We start from the raw sequence: 24,774 nt of genomic DNA, 5'->3' as shown, positions 1-24,774 counted from the left end.
GAGAACGTGGTCTTAATCCCTTGTACTATATCCTCGACTCATTTGCAACTTTATTTTCTTAGCTGCTATTGGAGTTTATTTATTTTTGGGTAAGAGGCATATGACATACACCTCTGTGTTTACTATGAGGTTTTCTCAGTGCACATATTTCTTTTTTCCAAGTTTTTATTTAAATTCCAGTTAGTTAACATACAGGGTAATATTAGTTTCAGGTGTAGAGTTTAGTGATTCATCTCTTACATACAACAGCCAATGCTCATCACAAGTGCCTTCCTTAATCTCCATCCCTCATTTAACCCAATTCCCCCTACCCATCTCCTTCCCAGCAACCCTCAGTTTGTTCGCTATAGTTAAGAGCCTGTTTCTTGGTTTGCTTCTCTTTACCCCTGCCCGTGTTCATTTGTTTTGTTTTTTAAATTCCACAGATGAGTGAAATCATATGGTATTTGTCTTTCTCTGACTTATTTTGCTTAGCATAATACTCTCTAGCTCCATCCGTGTCATTGAAAATGGCAAGATTTCATTTTTTATGGCTGGGTAATGTTCCATTGCATATATATGCTACCTCTTCTTTATCCATTCATCAGTTGACGGACATTTGGGCTCTTTCCATAATTTGGCTATTGTCGATAATGCTGCTATAAACACTGGGATGCATCAATGCACATATTTTTTCAATGCATTACTACCTTATAAGGACATGCATGGAAAATTTCCTTTAGAATTTAGTGTCAGTGGGGCACCTGGATGGCTCAGTTGGTTAAGCGTCTGCCTTTGGCTCAGGTTATGATCCCAGGGTCCTGGGATGGAGCCCTGCATCAGGCTCCCTGCTCAGCGGGGAGTCTGCTTCTCCCTCTCACTCTGCCCTCCCCCCACTCATGCACTCTCTCTCTCTCAAATAAATAAATAAAATCTTAAAAAAAAGAATTTAATGTCAGGAGAAATCTGTCTTCCCTATAAAACTGGTAGCATTTATCCTAGTTCATAATTAAAGTGATGTAATTTTTAATGTTTTCCTTTTTGTACAGGTTTCCAGGGATCTCAGATACAAATATTAGTAATTGTGCTGACCCTGTATGTTTTATAGATTTGCCTTTTTATTTATTGGTAGATGATTCAGAGTTGTGCCAAACATAAGAGATATTTTCTTAACCCTTTATATGTATGACTATAGTCTCAGCAATTTCCTTGCCACATAAATCTCTCTGGGGTTACAAAATACCCATTAGAGTAGAAGTCAAAATAAGAATTAAAGACAATGAGAATTCTCCCTGAATTGTATCAATATAAATATGACATCTCATATAAAAGAGTCCCTTAATTCTCAATAAATTGTTTTCAAATACTTAGTGGGAGAAATCAGGAATGAGTTTTTCAGAGAAAGCGATAATACCAAGCTGTGGTTGGTGAAAACCAAGGAACAAAATTTTTTCCCCCCTTTTAATGATGTCATTCTTACTGAGGTTTCTTTAAACTCTCTACTTTTGTTTTGATCTACTGGGCAAGAAAAGTCTTTTTATAGAGAAGTTAAAATAGACTGGTGTCAGAAAGACAAACTAAGGAGTCCCATGGATTGTCAGAGATGGTCCTCAAGCTGGTTGCAGTTAAAAAAAAAAAAAGTTTGATGTTCTGTTTCATTTCACTTTATTTTGTTTTTGATACCAGATGAAATCAAATTGCCAGACTTTAGAGATGTTTTGTACAAGTTCTCTGTTTTCTACTGAAACACATACACAAAATTTCATGGGTTCCTTTGAGACGACAAGATTACCCCACCAAAATCACCTGGGGCTCTGCAAAGACTCAAGATCTCTAGGGCCCACACTAGCCAAGGTCTGGGGTCTGTGAAGCTACTTGTTGTCTGTGATAATAAGTAAGGTGTTTGTAATTAGATAAGAAATAATTGCATATTAACTTTTACTAACCTTCCACTGAAATTTAGTCTTCCTCTCTTATACAAATGTGGGTGACTAACCACAACACTGATAGCAACACTTATAATTTTGTCATCAAAACAAATATTGCAATTGGTGCATACATCTAAAAATATCATTTATGCTCATTTTTGTCTTATAGTAATCATTAGAACCACCAACATATCTTATCCAATACCTAAATAAATACATATTACTGTATCATATTTACAATGTTTTCCTAGTTATTTTTTTATTTTTATAAAGAAAAAAAATTTTTTAGAGAGAGAGAGAGTGCCTACCAGCGGGGAGACAGAGAGAGAGAGAGAGAAAGAGAGAGAGAATCTCAAGCAGGCTCCACACCCAGCACAGAGCCCCTGTGGGGAGTCCCTTGCTGGGCTTGATCTCAGGACCCTCAGCTGAAATCAAGAGTCTGATGCTTAACCAATTGGGCCATCGGGTGCCCCTTGATAGTTATTTTTTAAGGAAGTTAATTTCCTTTGTAATTATGTGTATTTTATTTTTTACATTTAAATATACAAATCTAAGGAGAGGTTGGTAAGTTTCAGCAGACTGCCAAAGGGGTCCATGACATGCAAAAGATGGTTAAGAAAGCCTGCCCTAGATTGCGGTTCTCAAACTTTAGCATCAGAATCACCTGAAGGGCTCGTTCAAACACAGTTTGCCAACCTTACTCTAGACTTGCCCATGAGTAGGTCTCAGGGGAGCTCCAGAATTTGCATTTCTGTACATGCATTCCAGGCTTGCAGATGCTGCTAGTTTGGTCCTAAAAATCAAACATCAAAAACCATTGACCACACTGAATCCAAATGTCTGGGTAAAAGACCAGGTGATTCTAACTATAACCAGGTTTGGGGGCTGCTGATCCAACTCTTGGATTACAAGTCTGTGGTACACTTGCTTTCACTCCCTTGCCCATAGCAGACGGAATTTCCTAACCACTGTGCTTTTCATAATCTGGTAAGTAATAAACTTACTAAATATGAATCTAAGAAAGTTATAAAATTACTATGCTTTGCTGTAATTATTTTCTCTTTACTTATTTTTGGTTAATTCATTTCTAATTTTAAAATAGGAAAATATCAGAGTTATAGTTTGTATATCAGGTAAATGATGAACTTTTTTGCTTGGTCAATTAAACCAAGTAAAATAAAAATTTTCCACCATCTTGCCCACAAGCTGCCCCTGCCCCATCTCACCCTAGGAAAGTAGCCAAGAATACGATAAAAATTTCCTTTGGTGCTAAACTTTCAAATTAAAAATTAAAAATAACAGAAAATAGTATTTAATTATTTCTTTGTGAAGTTAGCAAATACAAAAATAAATCATTTAAAGTAGAAGTTAGTAATTAAATTTTTTCTGCTGATTCCTGTATCTTATCTTTGCTGTTATTTTGTGTTAAGGCTTTTCCCACATAGTTGAAAATCTGGGGACAATGACAGGAAGTATGGACAAGAACAGGAATACTTTTTGTCTACCAATTTTTAAAACTACTATGAAACACAAGTTCTATTTTCAGTTTTCCAGGACCCAGTGTTAAACTGTGGATACAAATTTGTGCTGGTGCCTATAGAGGATATTAAATCATTGATGCTCTGTTTATTTGGAAGGCTTATAAAAACAACATTTTACCCTCCACTCCCCAGCAACTTCAAAACACCTCTAAAATGGAAGAACTTGAAGTAATTCCATTTCTTATTTTGGATTTGAGAATGAGAGGCTCAACCTGAGGCTTCTGACATTTGAACTGAAGGTATCTTGCACAGGACTATTATAGAATTAAAAATTTTTTTTTTAGATTTTATTTATTTATTTGACAGAGAGAGACCCAGTGAGAGAGGGAACACAAGCAGGGAGAGTGGGAGAGGGAGAAGCAGGCTTCTGGCGGAGCAGGGAGCCTAATTCGGGGCTCGATCCCAGGAACCCGGGATCATGACCTGAGCCGAAGGCAGATGCTTAACGACTGAGCCACCCAGGCGCCCCCCCCCCCTTTTTTAAAGATTTTTATTTATTTGACAGAGAGAGAGACAGCGAGAGAGGGAACACAAGCAGGGAGAGTGGGAGAGGGAGAAGCAGGCTCCCTGTGAAGCAGGGAGCCTGATATGGGGCTCGATCCCAGGATCATGACCTGAGCCAAAGGCAGACGCTTAATGACTGAGCCACTCAGGCGCCCCCCCCTTTTTTTTTTAAAGATTTTTATTTATTTATTTGACAGAGAGAGAGACAGCGAGAGAGGGAACACAAGCAGGGAGAGTGGGAGAGGGAGAAGCAGGCTCCCTGTGGAGCAGGGAGCCCGATATGGGGCTCGATCCCAGGATCATGACCTGAGCCGAAGGCAGACGCTTAACGACTGAGCCACCCAGGTGCCCCTAGAATTTAAAAATTAACAGCAGCTCCTCATAAGTAGCCTTATAGGGGTATGTATAACCAACTCTATTTTTAAGACATTAGTATTTCCTAAATTCTGTGAAGCTATAGAGACCTGATGACTTCTAGTTTTTAATGGCTTAGCAAGGCAAATCAACCACACAGTTCATTTATTGGGTTAGTAACGAGGTAGTGTGCTTTCCTAGGAAATGTCTTAAAAATCACTACCCTAAGTTTCTTTAACATTTATCCTTGCATTGGTGTAAAATATTTCCTTTCATACTTTGATCAGAGACATGAAAGTGTTATTTAAAGTACTTTTTTACTTATGCATGCTATAAATGGCAGGGAATGAAAATGTTTCATTTAAAAGAGGGAAGGCTGATGAAATCTGCCTCACATGATTTACTAGAATCTTTGGGGAATTGCATTTTGTACCCTATCTGCATAAATAATCTTGAGAGACTACAGTGCCTTTTTAATAAATTGACTCCTAAATTACTTTCCACTGTACCAAACACATCATTTTAAACTCACTAAGTTTTCTTTCAGTTACCATGCGCCAGTCTAGACACATTCTCATTAAAGCTATAACTTTCTTTCAATTACTAGAGCACTATGGAGACTATTTAATAAGTGCAGGCCCAAAGATTAAAGTCTTTGCAGAGATTACCTGACTCATTTCTGAAGAATGCAAGTGCCTGACCTTCATCAAAAATATTGTATCTAAGGCGGTGGGATGTACTATTTGCTTGATACACACTAAAAAATCTAGTTCTTTGTCCCTGTCTCCTGATGGAAGGACTGTGATTCATAGGAAATGAGGTCAGTGAACTAGAGAGTAAAATCTGGCTGGGGGAACATGTAAATGGATAGTACCCAGTTGTGTGGGGTTGCCTGTCATCCACTCAGCTCAACCTGTTTTCTAGAACGCCTTCCCTGACATGCCCAAAGTGAGCGGTTCTCTTCTAGCACATTGTATTTATCACGTTACATCGTCATTATATTTTTATGTGTCTGTCCCCACCATATTTAAAGCAAAAACCATGTTTTACTCATCCATGGAACAGACACGATATCTTTGCTAATGCTTAAATTTCTGATCCAGGAGTAATCCAAAATAATACATTTATATTAGCAACTGTTAAAAAGTAATAGATATATGTTTCCTTTGTAATACATTCTCTCATGCAATTGTAGGAATCCCCAACATCTTTCATTCAAAGTTTAAAAACTTGTATCAATGAAGATATTGATATTTTGTTCTTTGTAAATGATTCATTTTGACCCCATATATCGTTCAGGAAACTATTTAGTTAAGATTCACAACCAGAATGAAAAACCTCCTGTGTCTATAACCATATAATGATGCTTGGATAGATGGTGAATTGGAACACAAGTTCCATCATCCAGGGCATTTGGATTCATCACTTGTGGAAACAAGGTCAAGTTACCAATCTCTTTAGCTTACTCTTTACTAAATTCGTGAGTCTATAAAACAATTCCTAAGAATTACCAAATTCGGTAGTGAAAGCAAATGACTTCCTAGGGCCTCACCTGTATGGACTTACTATTGAACTAAAATCAACATTAAAGTAGGAATCTGGAAACATTGCCACTTAACCAGTGCTTTACTTGAAGTGAGAATAAATAAACAACTGTCAGTTTCAATGTTTTGTTGACCCTTCATCAAAAAACATTATTCCCTCTACAGCTTACCTTCCTCCAAGCCTCTTTATGTCTCAAAGTTTCCCATGTTGAAAGAATTTTTGTTAGAATACAAGCTATAATGTATTATAAAAACAATAATATATATATATATATATATATATATATATATATATATATAAAGTGCAGGAAGTCTCTGATTAATAATCCTCAGTTAGGATTATTTATATAATGGATGATAAAACTCACATCCTCCTTTTGCTCTTTATAGGAATTTGTTTTCCTGATGAGGTTGACATCGCTCGAATGAGACTTAAAGCTGGGGAGTTCACATTCTGAATGAACAGCATTTTAGGAAGTAATGGAAGTTGAAAACTCTCAATTCAAATTGCAAGAAATTATGGGGCATTTCTGACACTCTGAATGGGACCTCAACACATTTTCCAATGGTGAAATACCTATATGCGGTGGTTAGGTACTAGATTGGCATTAATATACAATGTAACTCTCCCAGTCTACTAGAAATTAAATGGCCATTATAGATTACATCAAGACCTAATCACTGCATTGATGTTATTTCTAGTGGAAAATATGTCTTTGGTTAAAAAAATAAACATTTTGAAATAAATTCTGAAAATCTGGGTATAGCATGAAGACTATATGATTATTAATCAGCTAAAAAGAAGGGCCCCTTATAAAGAAAGCAATCAATTACCTTTGATTTTGATGAAATAGGAACAGTTGAGATAATTGCCAAATGCTGAGGTTATGTGTGGATGTTGACTTTTTCACTTTATATAAAATTTTTAGAATGAATTAGAAAATCAATCCCCATCAGGACAGAAGGAAAATGATAATGATTTATAGTTGAACAACTTTGGGCATTTAGATAGCTAGATATTTCTATTTTATATGCACATATATTTATATGTAATGAATAATTTATTTCTTTAGCAAATGTTTATTTAATACCTATATTTTGAGACAATGATAAGTCTGAATGTTAGCAATGCAGTAATGGATAAAATAGGCATAGTTCCTATATTTACAGACTTTATGGTTTAATATGACAAGACAAACTAGTAAATAATATAGTGCTATCCATGGTAAAATAACCATCCATGATCTAATATGGTTAAATCTCCCAAATCATGAATACCACAGGGTCAGAATGCTGAATTAGAGTTGACTATATAACTTAAAAGAAGTAGATTATTACTACTCTTCCCTTCTATTTTAAACTTCATTACTTTTGAGATTGATGGGAAGGTAAAAAATGAAGATGGTGAACTTGTATATTTGATGTAATATATTATGACAGACTGGAACTATAATAAATTTTAGGTGCATCATTAATGTGGAATTATCACTTTCATTATGCTTCTTCAAAAAAATCTTGAAATTTTGCATACCCTTTCTCACAGTAATTATACTGCTACAGATTTTCCAAAGGAATTATTGTGGAAATGTTGCAAAGATACAGCAAAAGCATGTTCTCTAAGGACCCTTGTGATTAGTTATATATATATTGTGATATAGCATAACAAAGAATATTTCATTTTCTTTGATAATTTATAGAAAATATTTAATGACATGAGAAATGCTCACGTGTAAGTAGACTATAAAACAGCATAATATGATATTTTGTATGATTTTATAATACAGTATTTCTATATACTTAGTTTATATCATATTTATAAGAAGGTTATTAACAGTGGTTGTTTTTGAGAATGGTGTTAATCAAGATTTTTATTTTCTTCCTTTTGCTCATGTGTATTTTCTAAATTCATAACTTCCATAAATATTAAATGTCTTAATAAACTCAGTTTGATACCAATAAAATAGTTTGAGAATCTCTTAAAACAGAGCTGAGTAGAATTACTTACCCTAGTCCCAGCAGCTGACAGACATAATTTGAAATCTGGGTGGTCCAGTTGTCAGCACAAGCTATACACCATATGCTCAGGATTCTGAACTGCACCAAACCATTGTTGTTCATTGTGCCGTTGAAAAGACGCACTAAAGAGATTCGATCACACACAGGGTCATTTTGACCTAAGTTGTTAAAAGTAAATAATGGGCTCTAAACTACATGTGTTGGGGTGCCTGGGTGGCTCAGATGGTTAAGCATCCGACTCTTGATTTCAACGCAGGTCATGATCTCAGGCTCCTGAGATTGAACCCCACCAGGCTCTGTGCTGGGGTGGAGCCTGCTTAAGATTCTTTCTCTCCCCTTCACTGTGCCCCTCCCCCTTCCATGTTCTCTCTCTCTCTCTCTCTCACTCTCTCAAAAAAAATAGTAAAGTACATGTGTAATGTTCTTAACATTTAGAGTTTAGAGATTGATCGTAATTTTTCTTGAGTATGAGAAGGCCTAAGTTGGAAAAATACAAATTTGGTAGACTTAACATTACTCTTTTGTATATCTATAAAAATGGAAAAGGCAGAGATATGGAAGTTTATTGCATATCAGTACAGCATATAAACAGAAAATAAAGTTATTTGTGAGGAGCATGTCTTACAAACTTAATCTCTAAAAGAAGGAAAATTCAAGTTCAGAAACAACTTTAAGCACTTTTTCCCCCCTACTTCCTTCTCTAGAAACTATTTTCTTTGGCCTTGTTCTTTTGCTGTTTGGTTTCCATCTTCTTCCCTGCCATTTTACAAGCATGTTGGATACAGTATAAACGCTGTGAGTGGCCAGGTAGGGACTGGGCCAAGCTAAGTGAGTTTATCAAACAGGTGAAACATCAGCAATGATAGTTTCACCACAAACACCATACTGTAATTCTGTAAGTTAATGTTATTGTTTACATTTTTTTCCCTATTCTGAGCAAAGTAAGAGCGCTGACTTTAGAATTAGACAGACTTAAGTTGAAAAGGCAACTCTAGCCCTTACCAGGTGTGGGATCTTTGGCAGCCATTTAACTTCGCCAAGCCTCAGGTTTCTCATGGCTAAAAAGAGCTAATTCTTATTATGATAAGATTATTTTACAGTGCTCAGTTATAGCACATACTAAGTAGCATTTAATATTTGCTTAGAAATAAAAGCAAGACATAGAAAAAGTAGCCATTGCTCATTATGTTATAGAGATCTGGAAGTGGGCTAGGCTGAAGACTCAACAAAGCAGGAGTAGGTATTGAAGAACCAAGAATACAAAAGGGCAAGTCTGACATAGTTCTAAGTAAACATGAGGGTGTCTCCATATGCAGACAATGGGCAGAGCATCATAGTCATTAAGGGCGGTGCTAGAGGGCCTGGTGCAGGCCATTGTCTCTCTCTGGTATTTTATGGTTTCTATGTGAATATGGGTTGTCCTAGACTTAAAGTTACTAAATTTACATTTAAAGAGACAAATAAAACAGGGGTCTGCATGTTGACTTTGCTCCTAACCAGAATGGCGTTGGAAGTGTTGAAATCACTGGGGGATGATCATACCCAAAAGCACCAAAACACGACCTGATAAACACATTCCTAATCTTTCTTTTACATTTGTAGAATTCAAATGTAGAGGCTAACGTGACAAAAGGGTTTTCCTAAAAATAGAACATACCACAATGTGCTTCATCTGAGCCATCCTTACAGTGTAGAAGACCATCACAGAGATTCACCAGTGGGACACACTCTCCATTCTTACACTGAAAATGGTCTTCTTTGCAGGGCTCTATGAAGAGAGAATATTATGTATAGGGTGAAGAGGTGACAAATAGATGATCCTGTAGTATCCATCCCATTTCTGCCTCTTTACACATGAGCCTTTTACCCCAGTGCATGGTTGAGCTAGATTTAATATCAAGTAAGACTATACACACTTAGTTGCTCAGGATACCTCTGCAATAGTCATGTCAAAGCCAGAGATGTGGCTTGAGAAAGGCGTGGATAAACCCTTAGGCATCTTCTTTGCAGCAGAGCACAGAGCAGTTCTAAGAGATGGCCAAGAGGTTTGGGATACACCCCTCCCTCACAAACTCTGTTAGTTTCTTCAATAAACTCCACCACTCCACATGAACATACAAGCAACAACCATTGGAATGTTACACAAGCATAAAAAGATCTATTGATTTCACCACCCAATGATACATCAAAACTTATACCATAGAGAAATGTGGAAGTTGTCTTTTGGCAGGACCAAAGTTGGACCAGGCTGTAAACAGTGAGATCATGTAAAGCATGGGTCAGGTAGGAAAAGTAGTTACAAAGAAACGGAAACTCTGCATTAGCAGTAATTTGTTAGGAGCTTAAAGATGGAGCTCCAAACAAGTAAATCAGGGTTAGAGTCAAGGGAATGTGATTGGCATATGAAGAAACAGAAGGAAAGTGAAGAGACTGAACAAGGAAGGAACTGAGTGGTTCTGGAGGTAGTTGGTGGTCTCTAGAATTTGAGTCATGCAAAAATGGGCCTACTGGAAATATTCATTGTTTGAGGAAAGTGGATACTGCTGTTTCCTGGAACAGTTTGATCTTATAGGGTTTTATGCAGGGACAGAGGGGTTTGTTCCCTCAACATGTTTGTTTATTTATTTATTTTTTATTTCTAACTGTAGCTTGGGAGGGATCGCTACATGGCAGTATTAGGATCTGGGCTGAGGGCCACACGGGATTTGGCTTCCCTGAGAAGGGAGATAGTGGTTGGGTACGTAGAGACTTGATGTTTCTTCCCCTACATGATGCATGAATGATCATAATGGGGAAACAAAAGCCCTTGATAAAAATAAGGAAGAGGGAAACCTATATTTTGAAAGCTATTTTGGATATCACTCATGAACTATTATATTGTTTTCAAGGAGACACAATTCATGTTAAAGTCTTTTCAAAACTGAACTGTACTACAAACAATGAATCATGGAACACTTCATCTAAAACTAATGATGTAATGTATGGGGATTAACATAAGAATAAAAAAAAAACTGAACTGTACTAATCTCCATATGGACTTTCTCAATTTCTCATGAGCAAATGTAATGGCACTTGCAAGGAATCATTCCTGTTGCTTTAAATCTAGGTTGTAGCCCCAAATCCGAGAGTACTGATCAATACTCTTACACTCTAAAAAGAGGTGCTAAATGTAGCCATACTACACTTACTAAAAAAAATATCAAAATCGGTCTAGCAACAATCAGTACTCATCACCTATTTCCAGATATATATATATAAAGAGGATAAGAGTTTTTTTCTAAAGAAAGACTGTGTAATGACCTTGAGGAAGAGTGTTTTCAAGTGAGAAAGGGGAAGACGGTGCCATCCAGCACAGCAAGTGAAGGAAGCTGCAAGACAACAATTCATATCGAGTTGCCTTAAAGGAGGAGGGTCATCAACCACGCCCCGCCTGAATTTTTTTTTTACACCAAAGAATCTCAAGGGCTGGTGCTTCCATGGGATTAATGCAGGAGCTTTCAGATTTTTTTTCAACTCGTGTGTGTGTCCGTGTGTGTGTGTGGGTATGTGTATGTGTGTGTAAATAAATTAAACATGCTTATTCTGTTTTATTCTTTTTTTTTTTAAAGATTTTATTTATTTATTTGACAGAGAGTTACACAGCAAGAGAGGGAACACAAGCAGGGGGAGTGGGAGAGGGAGAAGCAGGCTTTCCACTGAGCAGGGAGCCTGATGCGGGGCTCAGTCCCAGGACCCTGGGATCGTGACCTGAGCTGAAGGCAGATGCTTAACGACTGAGCCACCCAGGAGCCTCATATTCTGTTCTGAATTTTGTTCTATTTTATTTTATTCCATTCCATAATAAGAAATGCTAGTCAAACCAAATAAATTGATTTCATGATCAGCTTTTTGAAAATATCAGACTAAACTGAAGTATAGTGAATAACTTCACAGGAAGTGGTGACTTTAGTTTCTTAGTTTATGGGCAGATAGCTGTACAAATAAAGATTTATGTTCACTTCCTGTGTAATGAATTCAAAGTTGGAAGTTAGGCTGGAACTTCCCTTGATGGTAGTTAGGGGCCGGGAGAGAGGATGGCAGTGGAAACAACCTGCATTTTCTCCATGTGGGAAAAGTGCATGACTTTCCTTTGACCAATGGGCACTGGATAATTGAGTGACAGCTGACTCCAACACAAAGTGGAGAGATAGAAGCTGGGGTGAGGGGTGGATTAGGAGCTGAGTAGGGCTATAGGAGATTGTCTAGGAAAAGTACCACTCATGCCAACAGTGCAGTAGTCGTGGGATGGGGGCGGGAGAAGAATGCTCCGAATAACCCACAGTTCTGTTCTACAAAAGAGCTAGCACTTGGCCAGGAGCCACTATTAGCCAAAAGAAAAATACAGTGGTGATAGAATTCTCCTGTTTGCCTCTCCTCGGACACTACAGCTATAGGAAGATGGAAGGAAAAGAAAGTGGAAAATGAGTCAAAGGCAGTATTTCTACTCTCCTCTACCTTAAGTTGTCAGGCTAAGTTTTGTACCCAGAACTGGGAGATAAAAGAAACTTTGAACTAGACGATATTAAAGTTTTGATGAGGTATTTGACAGTACATCTTAATAGTTAGAAGTGAGTCTTAATTACCCAGTTAAGAAAATTTAATACCTAACAAAATTGGGAGAGTGAAGAGATCTGCCCAAAATATCCAGGGGCCAAAGAGAGATTTGAAATAAAGTAGGTGGAGAAAAAGAAAGCTTTTTCTGTTTACACTCTTGTTTAGTCCATTCTTTAAACTGAATATACAGTTTACTAACTGAAATATCCATACGCCTTGTTTCTTCATCTTTACATGCCTGGCATAAAGTGGGAAATCAGTAGTATCTGTTAAACATTAAGTGAATTAATTTATGTTAAATGAACAATATGCCTCAAAGATCAGTATGAACCCTAGTAACAGAGTTGACATAATATAAAGCAACCTTCAAAAAGTATGATTTCAAAGAAATACATTTTTTAAATTGGACAATTGGCTAATGGTGACTCTACTGATTTACAAAACAGAAATTGATTCTACGAATTATGAAGATAAAATATGCTTGTTTGTATTTGAATGTGGCTAAAACATAAGCTCTGGAATCTTATGACCTTAGTTTGAGCTGCAATTTAGTCATTTTCTTTATGTTTATTTTCAACTTTGAGCAAATAAATTACTCTTTCTGAGCCTTAGTTTCTTTGACTGTCCAATGGGAATAAATACTATTATGTCTTAGGTGTATTCTGAGAGCCAGGTAAAAAAAAAGAAATGTATTTGGTACACCAACATGAATATATTGAATGCTAATGAATAATATCTTTTTTTAAAGAAACACATTTTTTTTAAATGTGTTTGTCAGAGTGAGAGAGAGAAACAGTGCACAAGCAGGGGAAGTGGCAGACAGAGGGAGAAATAGGCTCCCCGCCGAGCAAGGAGCCCGATACAGGATTCGATCCCAGGACTCTGGGATCATGACCTGAGCTGAAGGCAGACGCTTAACCGACTGAGCCACCCAGGCATCCCATGAACAATATTCTTAACAGCAAAAAGAGTAACACTTAGAAAGCATTCCTTTAACTGATATTTTAAGTTAACATTCTTACTTCCATGTTTCAGTTGTGCTATGTTCCCCTCAGATAACCATCTAAACAACAAGAAAGCATGCTTAATCTTTTCCTCTGGGTCTCTTAAAACAATAACTGGAGCTGTTTGTACTTTATTTTTAACTTTGGAATATTCTATGCTTTGCAACCCAAATCTAAGTCACATTAATAAAAAAATATTTTAAGGAAGACGTGGTTGGTCTGGTTGTTTCTACAAATCTTTACCCCAATGAGAGAAGTAGGTTACATATATCAACTATAATATTGTTAGGGATGTTCTTGTAAATGTAATTATCAATTTGTTTCACAAACACATAGTTTTTAACCAGATTAGTGAGATGATAAATGGGTGAAGACAATTTCATATTCTACAGGTAAGCATTAATATTTTAACTGACTTTATATTTTATCTCTCCACTATTAATTTTCCTTTAAAAAGCAAGAAAGCTTAAAACTAGGTATGCATGTGTTTGTATTTGTATATTCTATTTTAAATCTATACTTTGATATATATTATATTTATTTAAAAAGTTGACAGCCTAATTACATATCCATGATTAAATATCTTAATAGAGAATATTAGTCACCATGAATTATTTTTAAATTATCTCATTACTTTGTTTTCCTAGCTTGTTAAAATCATTATGTAAAAATGAGTTCTCAATGCCAAGAATTTAATCATAGATAAGTTAGTTGATAATTTTACTCTTTTACTAGTGTCATCAGGCTATATTTATTTAGTAAAGCACATACTTGCTGAATGGAAATTTAAATTTTTGAATGAAAGTATGAGTGAATACATATATAAAGATCTGAAGATTGTAATTTATTTTTGTGCTGTGGCCTGAAGCTGTTGAGGTCATACCCTACGAATCTAGAAAAGCAAATAACTTGCTTCTGTAAAATAGATGCATTCAATGAAAAAATGCTGAAGGGGGCAAAATGATCTCTTGTTCCTGACCTGAATAGAAATGATAAATTCTGAAGAAAGTGTGAATAAACTCATCCAAAATTTTCCTTACATGCATGAACTGGATTCTGATTCTTTGCAACATAGAGCAGCAGTTCAGCTTCATTAAGAAGTCTTTAACCCAAAAGTGTAGCTCTCTGTGGCCTCTGAAATCTTACTTCTGATCATTTTATGCTCATAGTGAGAGAGGGAAGAAGAAATATTGCTAAGAATTGAATTTTCCCATCTTCTTTTTATGAAGTCTCCAGTAGCCCTGCCTCATTTAGTCAACATATGCTTGGCTTTAAATGGCACTGAATTGATCTCTAAGGCACATGCCACACAATCTGGGGAGGGCTCTAAACCCCTAAATATAATCAGCTGCCACTTCCACAGTTGCCTGATAAGCACAATTGAATTCCAAATTAAGACTCTGAGTATCAGAAAAGAGCAATGAGGGGACATTTATGGGAGACAGATCTTAATAAATCTATATTTCATATGCTCTAGTTTAATTTACAAGGAAATGCTAAAAATAGGATAAGGAAAGGAGGTACAAAAATATGCTATACAATTGTTTTATATTTCAGTTGAATGCATTGGGAGGTGCCCTTAAAATATCACAGAAGATAAATGAAGTACATAAATGCTGAAAATTTGTGATATCCCTTTTATACTTCTTTCTAAAATGATCCTCGAAGCAGGATACCATATAAACAGATAAGTGTGCTCAATCTCTCTTTCCATTACCAGCTTGATTATCTTCCACTGCCAATTCCCTGTTTCTATAATTGCTTTTCAGTCTTTTGGTGTAAAAATCCTGCTGGGAGAAGATTGTGCTGATGATGACTCATTCACTCAATTTTCTACTCCACAGCAGCATCTGTCCCGTGTCCAGGAGGGTTGGGAAACCACATTCCCAGAGTATTCACCACATAATGATGGTCATGGAAGCCTCCATTCTAGGTTCAATCAGGAATTCTCTCTAAACGATTTATTTCTTTAATAACAAAATCATAGTAATTGCAATCTAGCAAATGGGTAAACAAATATGAACAACCCCTACACCAAAAACTTGGGATCTATTTCATGTTAGAAGTAATAGATTGTTCTCTTAGGCTTTTACCTTGAATAGAATTGCTTTTTCAAAATCCTTGGTGTTGTATTTATCTCATAAAAATCTACTAAAAACCAGAAACTGTAATATTTTTGTTGGAAGAGATTTATTGTTGTATTCCTTTTTGTGATCTATTCTTTCCACCTCTTTCCTTTGTTCTCATTTAAGTTTTTTTAAAAAGACCTACATTTCTCTAAAATTTTGTGTCAAAATGGTTTCTTTTTTGCAGATGGTAGGATGACCAATAATTATTCCAATTGTATGGATTTATGAAAAAAAATCCATTTGCCTAGTTAGAGTTAGTTTTTTATCTCATTAGTTCAGTTGGTTTTATAATTCATTTTCATTTCTTTACGAATATACTTTTTTCTTATTTTTATTTATTTATGTATTTATGTATGTATGTATGTATGTATGTATGTATGTATGTATTTTCTTTCCATTTTTAAGAGTTCGGCTTTTTTAGATTCCACCTACGTGATATTATGTAGTATTTGTCTTCCTCTGACTTATTTCCCTTAGCCTAATGGCCTCAAGATTTATCCATGTTGTCACAAATGACAGGATTTCCTTCTTTCTCATCGATGAATAGTATTCCATTGACTATAATATACCACATCACCTTTATCCATTTATCTGTAGATTGTCATTGAAGTTGTTTCTATATCTTGGCTATCGTAAATAACACTGCAATGAACATGGAAGTACAGATATCTCTTCGAGATTCTGATTTCATTTCTTCTGGATTCACACCCAGAAGTGGGATTGCTGGATTATATGGTAGTTCTAATTTTAAATTTTGTGAAACCTTCATAATGTTTTCCATAGTGGCTGTACCAGTTTGCCTTCTGATCAATAGTATACAAGGGTTCCCTTTACCCCACATCCTCACCAACACTTGTTATTTATTACTTGTCTTTTCAACAATAGCCATTTTAACAGGCATGAGTTGATATCTCATTGTGTTTTGGATTTGCATTGCCCTGATGATGAGTGATGTCGAGCATCTTTTCATGTACTTTTTGGTCATTTCTATATCTTTTTTGGAAAAAAACTATTCAGTTCTTCTCCTTTTTTAAAAAATTCAGATTGTTTTTTAATTTTTTAATTTTAATTCCTGTATAGTTAACATAGATTGTTATATTAGTTTCAGATGTACAATATAATGATTTAAAAAAATATATAATACTTTTTTCAAAAGCCCTTTTCATGACATCATTCTTGGAAAAAATTTGGGAAGTCCTCTTTTCCAGCAGGTAGGTATTAGGTATTTTCTTACACTACTTTAAGATACTTTGAAGAATTAATTCTTTTGTATTCAAATAATAGATGACAGATGCCATATAGATGATATTGGTGCCCATACATTTAATTCTCCACAAAATCTTAGAAATATCACTATGTTGTCTTTAAGTATTCATCATGAAATCAGTAATATATAAAGCTGATCTGATTTTTTAAAGATTTATTTATTTATTTGAGAGAGAGAGGAGGGGGAGGGAGAGAGAGAATCTCCAGCAGATTCCCTGCTAAGTGTGGAGCCCAACACCGGGCTGGATCCCATCATCCTGAGATCATGACCTGATCAGAAACAAGAGTCAGATGTTTAACCTACTGAGTGACCCAGGTGCCCCAAAGCTGATCTGATTTTTAACACATTTGTAAAATTATATTTATTCTGTTTAGGAATTCGTCAAAAAATTTTCCTCTTAAAATTTAAAAATTTAAATAAGAAATTTTATAACACTGATTATTGCTTATTAATTTTTTATAGACAGCAGTAAGACATTGTGATTTTTAGGCATTTAATCAGATCCAGAAAATATATATAATCTTCCCCCCTTTATACCTTTCACTGTTAGTTTTGACTGGTTCTTTTCATTTGGGAATGCTTATTATTTTCAAATTGTGGCTTGGTGTTTTTTTTCCTTCATGCCCATTGCAGATTCTCACATTTTTCCATCTCTTTATCTATTGTTTTTGCATTCTTGATCATGCTTTTGTGCAGCAATTTTTGTAGAAATGTGGATATTTTGGTGCCAGAGTGTTTGACTAGGTATGCTATCAACCAAAAAACTGTGCCTTTTATGCCATTAACAAAGACCTCTAATCAAATCAGAAAGAATAATTTGGTTGTGGTAGAGTTTCAGCAGGAGATTCCTCTGCCTAAAAATGGCCACGGTTTTCCAAATATCTTCAGGGGCAACTGATTTGTAATATCATTTTTGGGGGGCAGGTGTTCAGCAAGGTATTAGAAGCTAAAGTTAAATATTAATTTTTAATAAAAAATTAAAAGTCATAATATTAGGTATAAAAATAATGGGGAAGCCATTTTGTGTCTTCTATTATCAACTAAAATTCTTTATTATATCACTTACTTTCTATGTAACTGTAAGAACCAATTAGGTTTTATCAACAATACACAACCAAAGTCTTTTTTATCTTAGAAGAACTAAATATTATATATCAGATTTTTCTCATCCATGTCCATTATTGATCTACATTTTAAAGGTATCATCAGAAAATGAAATGATTAACTTAAGTTAAATCAAATGTTGAATGAAATTAAAATTAAAATAATAGGTACACCACAAAGAGAAAAAACTGGAATAAAATATTGGCAGACAAATATGGATATCATAGTATAATCAGTAGCAACAAAATTTTCAAGAAACAGAATCAGTAGCTTGATTCAAAAATGATAGTCTCTTTCCATAATTTGGCTATTGTTGATAAGGCTTCTATAAACATCAGGCACAAATGTCCATTGACTGATGAATGGATAAAGAAGTTGTGGTATTTGTGTATATATATGTGTGTGTGTGTGTGTGTGTGTAACAGAATATTACTCAGCCATACAAAAGAATGAAATCTTGCCATTTGCAATGATGTGCATGGAGCTAGAGAATATTATGCGAAGTGAAATAAGTGAGTCAGACAAAAACAAATACCATGTGATTTCACTCATATGCAGAATTTAAGAAACAAAACAGATGAACATATGGGAGGGGGAGAAAAGGGGAGAGAGGGAAGCAAACCATAGAGACTCTTAGGGATAGAGACCAAACTGAGGGGTGATGGAGGGAGATGAGTGGGAGATGGGCTAGATGGGTGATGGGAATTAAGGGCGGCATTTGTGATGAGCACTGGGTGTTATATGTAAGGGATGAATCAATGAATTGTACACCTGAAACTAATATTACACTGTATGTTAACTGGAATTTAAATGAAAACTTGAAACTGAAAACAAACAAAAGCAAAACAAAATGATAGTCTTAAAATTGTCTTGATTAATATTTCTCAAAGCAGTGATATCTTCTTTCCTAAGTTAGTTCCTAACTATATATACAGTAAATATGTATATTATATATTCATACAAATATATATTTATAAACACATACTTACATAAATATATAACATCTGCTACTTTCATGTCACTATATTTTTTTACTCCTTTGAAAAATAATTATAAATATGATTTTAAAATAAATAGTTTTAATTTATAAAGTAAAAATAATTTTAAATCATGCCATTTTCTATATTTTCTCCTTTTTTATGTACTGTATTTTAAGATAAAATCTAATTTTCAGTAGATCTCGAAGACTTTATTCCTATTTTTTATACTATATATTGATCATAGTTCTTAATATTTTTTTTGCTTCTTTCACTAATTGAATATTTTGATTGATACATGTCACTATTGCTTAGAAGTCACAAGTAGCTGTTTCTAAAACTAATCACGAAATCCAGAAGGGCAGGTTAGCTGATTGGGCTACCATTTAATTCTACCTAAGTAGGTTGCATAAGACTTGTTGTGGTTTATTTTCATGGCCAGAGGCTAGACAAGATACAGATCAACTTTGCAGTAAAGCGGAAGGAAAGCATACAACTTTGAGAGATAGAGTCAAAAGTATAGGCTAGTTGTGAGTGGAGGAACAGATATTTGTACAGCTGGATCTGAGATGAGATAACAGGCCAGATGAAGATCAATGCTTTGACCCTACCACTTTCCTAGATGTTCTAGTCGAGGACAAACTGACCACAGTCTTCTAGGGAAAGGAAAGACAGATAAAGGAAGTGACATGTGTTCTGTCTTCCTGACATATTTGTACCAAGAGAGAACCAAGGGAGGGGCAGTAGTATAAGAAAAATCATTGTCCAAGTGATCACAAATTCTCTGTAGATTGTCAAATGCAAAGAGTTCTATCATATCCTCTATCTACGTGTATAGAGATACAGATATATCCGTGATGAGCAGGCAGGCAGTTTTTTTCCTGCTGATTATGTTATGGTATAATAAAAAATATAGGGTAAGAAGGTTGTTCATGCCAGGAGTACCAGCATCAAATTCCTTCACCCTTCATGGCAGCAGTTCTATACTGGGTGTCTTTAAGAAATTAATGATGTTAATTTTTTAATTGGATGTTGTTGGAATCCAAACAGCTCACTTTCCTGACTCCCTGCTGTTCTCTGAAAATGCTTTTGGCAAATGGAACTTGACATATCGTCCTCCTTCTTCATAGCACCAAGTAACCCGCTTTTTAACATTTAAAATGGCCCTCTTAAGTGAACAAAATTGACAACTTTACACCCCATAGAAGAGCAAGTAAACCTGCTGAAAATGATATGGATTCCTGCTTTGAACTGACTTAGGCCAGTGGTTATACAGATGTAAAGGAGGGAAGAAAATCTCTGATAAGATGACAAAGAATGAGAATATTCGAATGCAGTCACTGAAGTTGTAATAGGCTTTGAAATACTATATGCTTTTATCGTTCTGCTCCAAAAGTTACAATGCAACGGGTAATCCCAAGTGCACATACCCGGAATCCCCAAGTAGTAGCCAGTAGTGAAGTTTGCTTTAAATCCCCCTTTTGCCAACAGCTTGTCAGTGATGAAAAGCACAGTCATTCTACTGGTGGTTGAGAACACGTCCTTCACTGGGCCAGGCCCCGTGTACACAGCTGTCCCAAATGAAAACAAGATAATCACTGAAATGGTTCTTTGAATCTAGAGGAAAATATATACCTGTTCTTTCAGTTCCATCCTCTAAAGGGATGCAACATGCAGCATGGCTGCTCTGGAAGTGACCACACTTGCATAATTGTGTACTTCCTTTTAGATTTTGGACACGGCTTCTTCTAGGAAAGCTAACTTCTCTATTGATCTTTTCCAGTATGGTTTGAGGTTTCTGTGGCTCTGTAAGTTAATGATGAATTCCTCATAATGGCTTAGCACCACTACTCTTCAAAGCTCATGTTATTCCCAGAAAAAAAATGATTATATGACTGCTTTTAGATACCTTATAAAACAATGGAGATTATAGCTCCCCTTAGTAAATTTTTGTCCAAATTTATTTGATATTTTTTGTGAGTTGAATCATTAACCTAAGCTGAAGCATTGGATTAATTAGAGATAGATAATATAAACCTAAGTGGTGGTTTTCAAAATGTTTTCCACTAAGTCCTGGGCTTTGGGGGTTTCATAAATAATGAAATATTCTCTACTACACAATAAAGGCTTAGGCTAATTAGAAAATATGTTCTTACACACACACACACACACACATACATTTAGAGAGGGAGCGGGGGAGGGGTAGAGGGAGAGACTCTTAAGCAGGCTCCACGTCCAATGCAGAGCCCAGTGCAGGGCTCGATCTCACAACCTTGAGATCATGACCTGAGCTCAAATCAAGAGTTGGATGCTTAACTGACTGAGCCGCCTAGGCACCCATCATATTATTAGATATTTTATATATTAGAATCCCTGAAAGTGATTATGTTTCTTATTCTTCAGATACTTATATAGAACTTCTTGCCTACAATTTCAAAACTATGATTCTGAGATCCTCTGGAATTCGTATTTACTTTTCAATGATTGATGTAAATATTAAGAGGTGAAATGATGAAAATGAATTCTTCTTAGATCATGAGAACACTGAAATTTTCATTAGGACAATATAAACTAAAAATGGGAAAACAACTCAAAATGTGTTCATGACTATGTATATAAAAATCAAATTTGAATTTCCTCAGTTCTTATTAGCACTAGCCTCCCAGCCCCACTGAGATTTTCATTGTTGATATCTTCTGTGGGTGGTTCTCAAAATCCTCTTCTAGGAAGCCTGAACTTCAGAACTTTGCGGGATTTTGCTGAAGAAACTTGTGTAAGCAGTGATGGATTCTATCACTGGGAACCCTCTCCCCCACCCTGTCCCTGTACTGCTATAGAAAGCTCCCTCTGGTCTTCCACCATTGGTTGCCACGTTCATGAGATTGCATCCTGATTGCATAGCTACCTGGCCAGATTTTGCAGGAAATGATTAATATGAGTCCAAAGCACAGTGTGATAAAACAGTTTTACTTGTGAAGTGTGTTGTTTCATGCACTTCAGTTGACCCTATAAGCATTTTCATAATTTAATGTATTATTTATCAAGAGACACTGTCTTAAAAACTGGTAGTAGTTAAATAGGATATTAGCTATTACATTAGATTGATAGATTTTTATTATGTTACCATATATTTTATGACCTACATACAAGAATTTCCTCTAGAATAGTACACTTTTCCCCCCATGTTTATTTTTAAAAAACTATTAATCAGTAAAAGATAGGGAAAAATCAACTTTTGTCAATATTTGAATCATTCTCAGATACTTATATAGAAGCAGCTGGTGCTAGAGACACAGACAATCAGAGTAATAATGAAATGTAAATAAAAAATCATAAAAAATTTTTGCATAAAAACACAATTTGTTCCTTTAGTTTGAAGTGAAACAAAACTGGATTTAATAGCTATTTTTGGAAATATGATGTTCACATAATGCATATTAAATTGAATAATATATGTCTTTTAGCTCTTAGTCTCCAAGGTGTAATGCTTACTGTAGTAAATTAATATAGCTGGTAGAAACTATTCACGTGGGGCGCCTGGGTGGCTCAGTTGGTTAAGCGACTGCCTTTGGCTCAGGTCATGATCCTGGAGTCCCAGGATCGAGTCCCGCATCGGGCTCCCTGCTCAGCAGGGAGTCTGCTTCTCCCTCTGACCCTCCCCCCTCTCATGCTCTCTCTCTCTATCTCATTCTCTCTCTCAAATAAATAAATAAAATCTTTAAAAAAAAAGGAACTATTCACGCAAAAATATTAATTCTGGTTTGCCAAGAATGCTCAAGAAGGGGCGCCTGGGTGGCCCAGTTGTTAAGCGTCTGCCTTTGGCTCAGGTCATGATCCCAGGATCCTGGGATCGAGTCCCACATTGGACTCCCTGCTTGGCGGGAAGCCTGCTTCTCCTTCCCCGACTCCCCCTGCTTGTGTTTCCTCTCTCGCTGTGTCTCTCTCTGTCAAATAAATAAATAAAATCTTAAAAAAAAAAAAAAAAGAATGCTCAAGAAGAATATTACTCTGTTATTGCAAATACTCTCATTTTGGAAGCTCCACATAAAATTTGACATGTTATTCTGTTGTTGTAATTTCATTTTGCTAGTTGTAAAAGAGTGATTACAGTTATTGGGAAATGCTCTCTCCATCAATCCAATGTCTTGAGCCATACAACTTTCACAGTATTTAAATTGCAGACTTACCTAAGAGCAAAGAATCGTCTCCTCTACCATCTCTGATTTCCACTACATCTGCAATATTTTCTAAGTCGAATTCTTGGAAATGAAGTTGTATATTCTTTCCCTCTTGTGCATTTAAATTCCAAACACCTTAAAAGTAATACACGACAACGCAGTTTAGAACACGCTTCTTTTGATTTCCCTCAAAAGCTTCGCTCTCTTGAGAATTTCAAATTTCTCTGAATTTTCGTATGAACTCTCACGTCCGCCCATGGCATCCTGGCTTTTCCCTTACTGTTGCAATAGCTTGGGCATTTGTAAAGCCTGACAACTTATCTACATCTCATCTAGACTGTGTTTTGTTTGTTTCTTTTCTCATTTCAGTGCCTAAAAAATAAAGGGCCCAATAAATATTTACTTAATAAATCAATAAATTTAATAAATTTCTTTAAATTGTTCTTTTAATATCCCACCGACTTCCAGAATGTTTAGATCATTACGTTGTACAAATGATATGTTTAAAAGATGTCTTCAATGTGAAATAGAGATGGTAATCTCTGGTTCCCTATACAAGTCAAATGAGATTCATGGCTGTTTATTTTTTTGGATCAGATAAGTCCCTGGAATTGTGGTTCTATTCTCCTATGAAAGTGTTACTTCCTTATCTCTGGGTCATTTGAAGAAAGAAAAGTTGACATTTTCTAACAACACATTTTTCACTGTCATTAGGGCATTTCTTTCACTGGTAGATTTCCCCACTTAGATTGGTGTTGCTATCTTAGGTGCAGCCATGGGAGGAACAAGTCTGTTTCCCAGACCTACTGAAGTGGAATATTTGTAGGCTGGGCTGGGGAATTGGCATTTTTAACACAATTTCTAGGCTGTACTGTTCCTCCAGTTAGGAATATTGACCAAGAGATAGGCTCTGTGCAGTTTTATCAAACTATTCTCTCAGACTTAAGATTTTTTAGTAAATCCTCATTATTTCATCTTTTTAGAAAAGATTTATTTGTTTGTTTTAGAGAGAGAAAGAAAGAGAGAGTGTGCAAGCGGGGGGAGGGGTAGAGAGAATATGAGAGAGAATCCTCAAGCAGACTCCCCACTGAGTGCGGAGCCTGACACGAGGCTCAACCTCATGACCCTGTGATCATGACCTGAGTCAAAATCAGGAGTCGGACACTTAACTGACTGAGCCACACAGGCGCCCCTATTTTGTCTTTTATACTGAGATTCTAACTACATTACTCTAGCTGCAGGATTTATTAACACTAATCTCTATTTACAAAGGGTGTGGATGTCACAATTAACCCTTTACTTTTTATACTTTCCGCTGACTTTATGGAATTGCAAACTTGTTATCTATAATATAGACATTGTACGTACAATCAAGAAGAGTCATTAAGGGAGCAGTACCTGGAGTAAAGTACTTTCACACTCTGGTTTTGTTCAATTTTTAAATTTGAGAATTATAATAATAGCACCTGCTTCAAAGAATTATTTAAGAATTGAACTGAAATAATATAATAAGCACTAACACAGTGTCTAGCATGAAATAAATGCTAAATAAGTTAGTAATTATTACAGTTGCTGTTGTTATATTATGCAATCTCCTAGACAGTAGGTGTACTCAGGTTTGGCAGATTTATAATCCACTTTGCTGTGTCAAAGGGG

General features: G+C 35.7%; 1 protein-coding gene across 1 annotated transcript in view; it reads right to left on the bottom strand.

Annotated features, from left to right (window-relative positions):
* The window catches only part of TMPRSS15 (transmembrane serine protease 15), a 112,852-nt gene that overhangs the window by 29,281 nt on the left and 58,797 nt on the right, over positions 1-24,774 (bottom strand). Inside the window, exons 16-19 of the mRNA XM_045863647.2 lie at positions 23,128-23,253; positions 20,371-20,511; positions 9,524-9,634; positions 7,856-7,988 (exon numbers count right to left, since the gene is read on the bottom strand). Coding sequence (XP_045719603.1) covers positions 7,856-7,988; positions 9,524-9,634; positions 20,371-20,511; positions 23,128-23,253 — 511 coding nt within the window. The remainder of the gene's footprint in view (positions 1-7,855; positions 7,989-9,523; positions 9,635-20,370; positions 20,512-23,127; positions 23,254-24,774) is intronic.

Source organism: Mirounga angustirostris, unplaced genomic scaffold, assembly GCF_029215605.1.
Source record: "Mirounga angustirostris isolate CCGP_5_RB_7025 unplaced genomic scaffold, mMirAng1.0.hap1 SCAF_1, whole genome shotgun sequence".
NCBI classification, from domain to species: domain Eukaryota; kingdom Metazoa; phylum Chordata; class Mammalia; order Carnivora; family Phocidae; genus Mirounga; species Mirounga angustirostris.
Note: the sequence above shows the minus strand (reverse complement) of the source record. Positions and strands in the feature narration are given on the sequence as shown.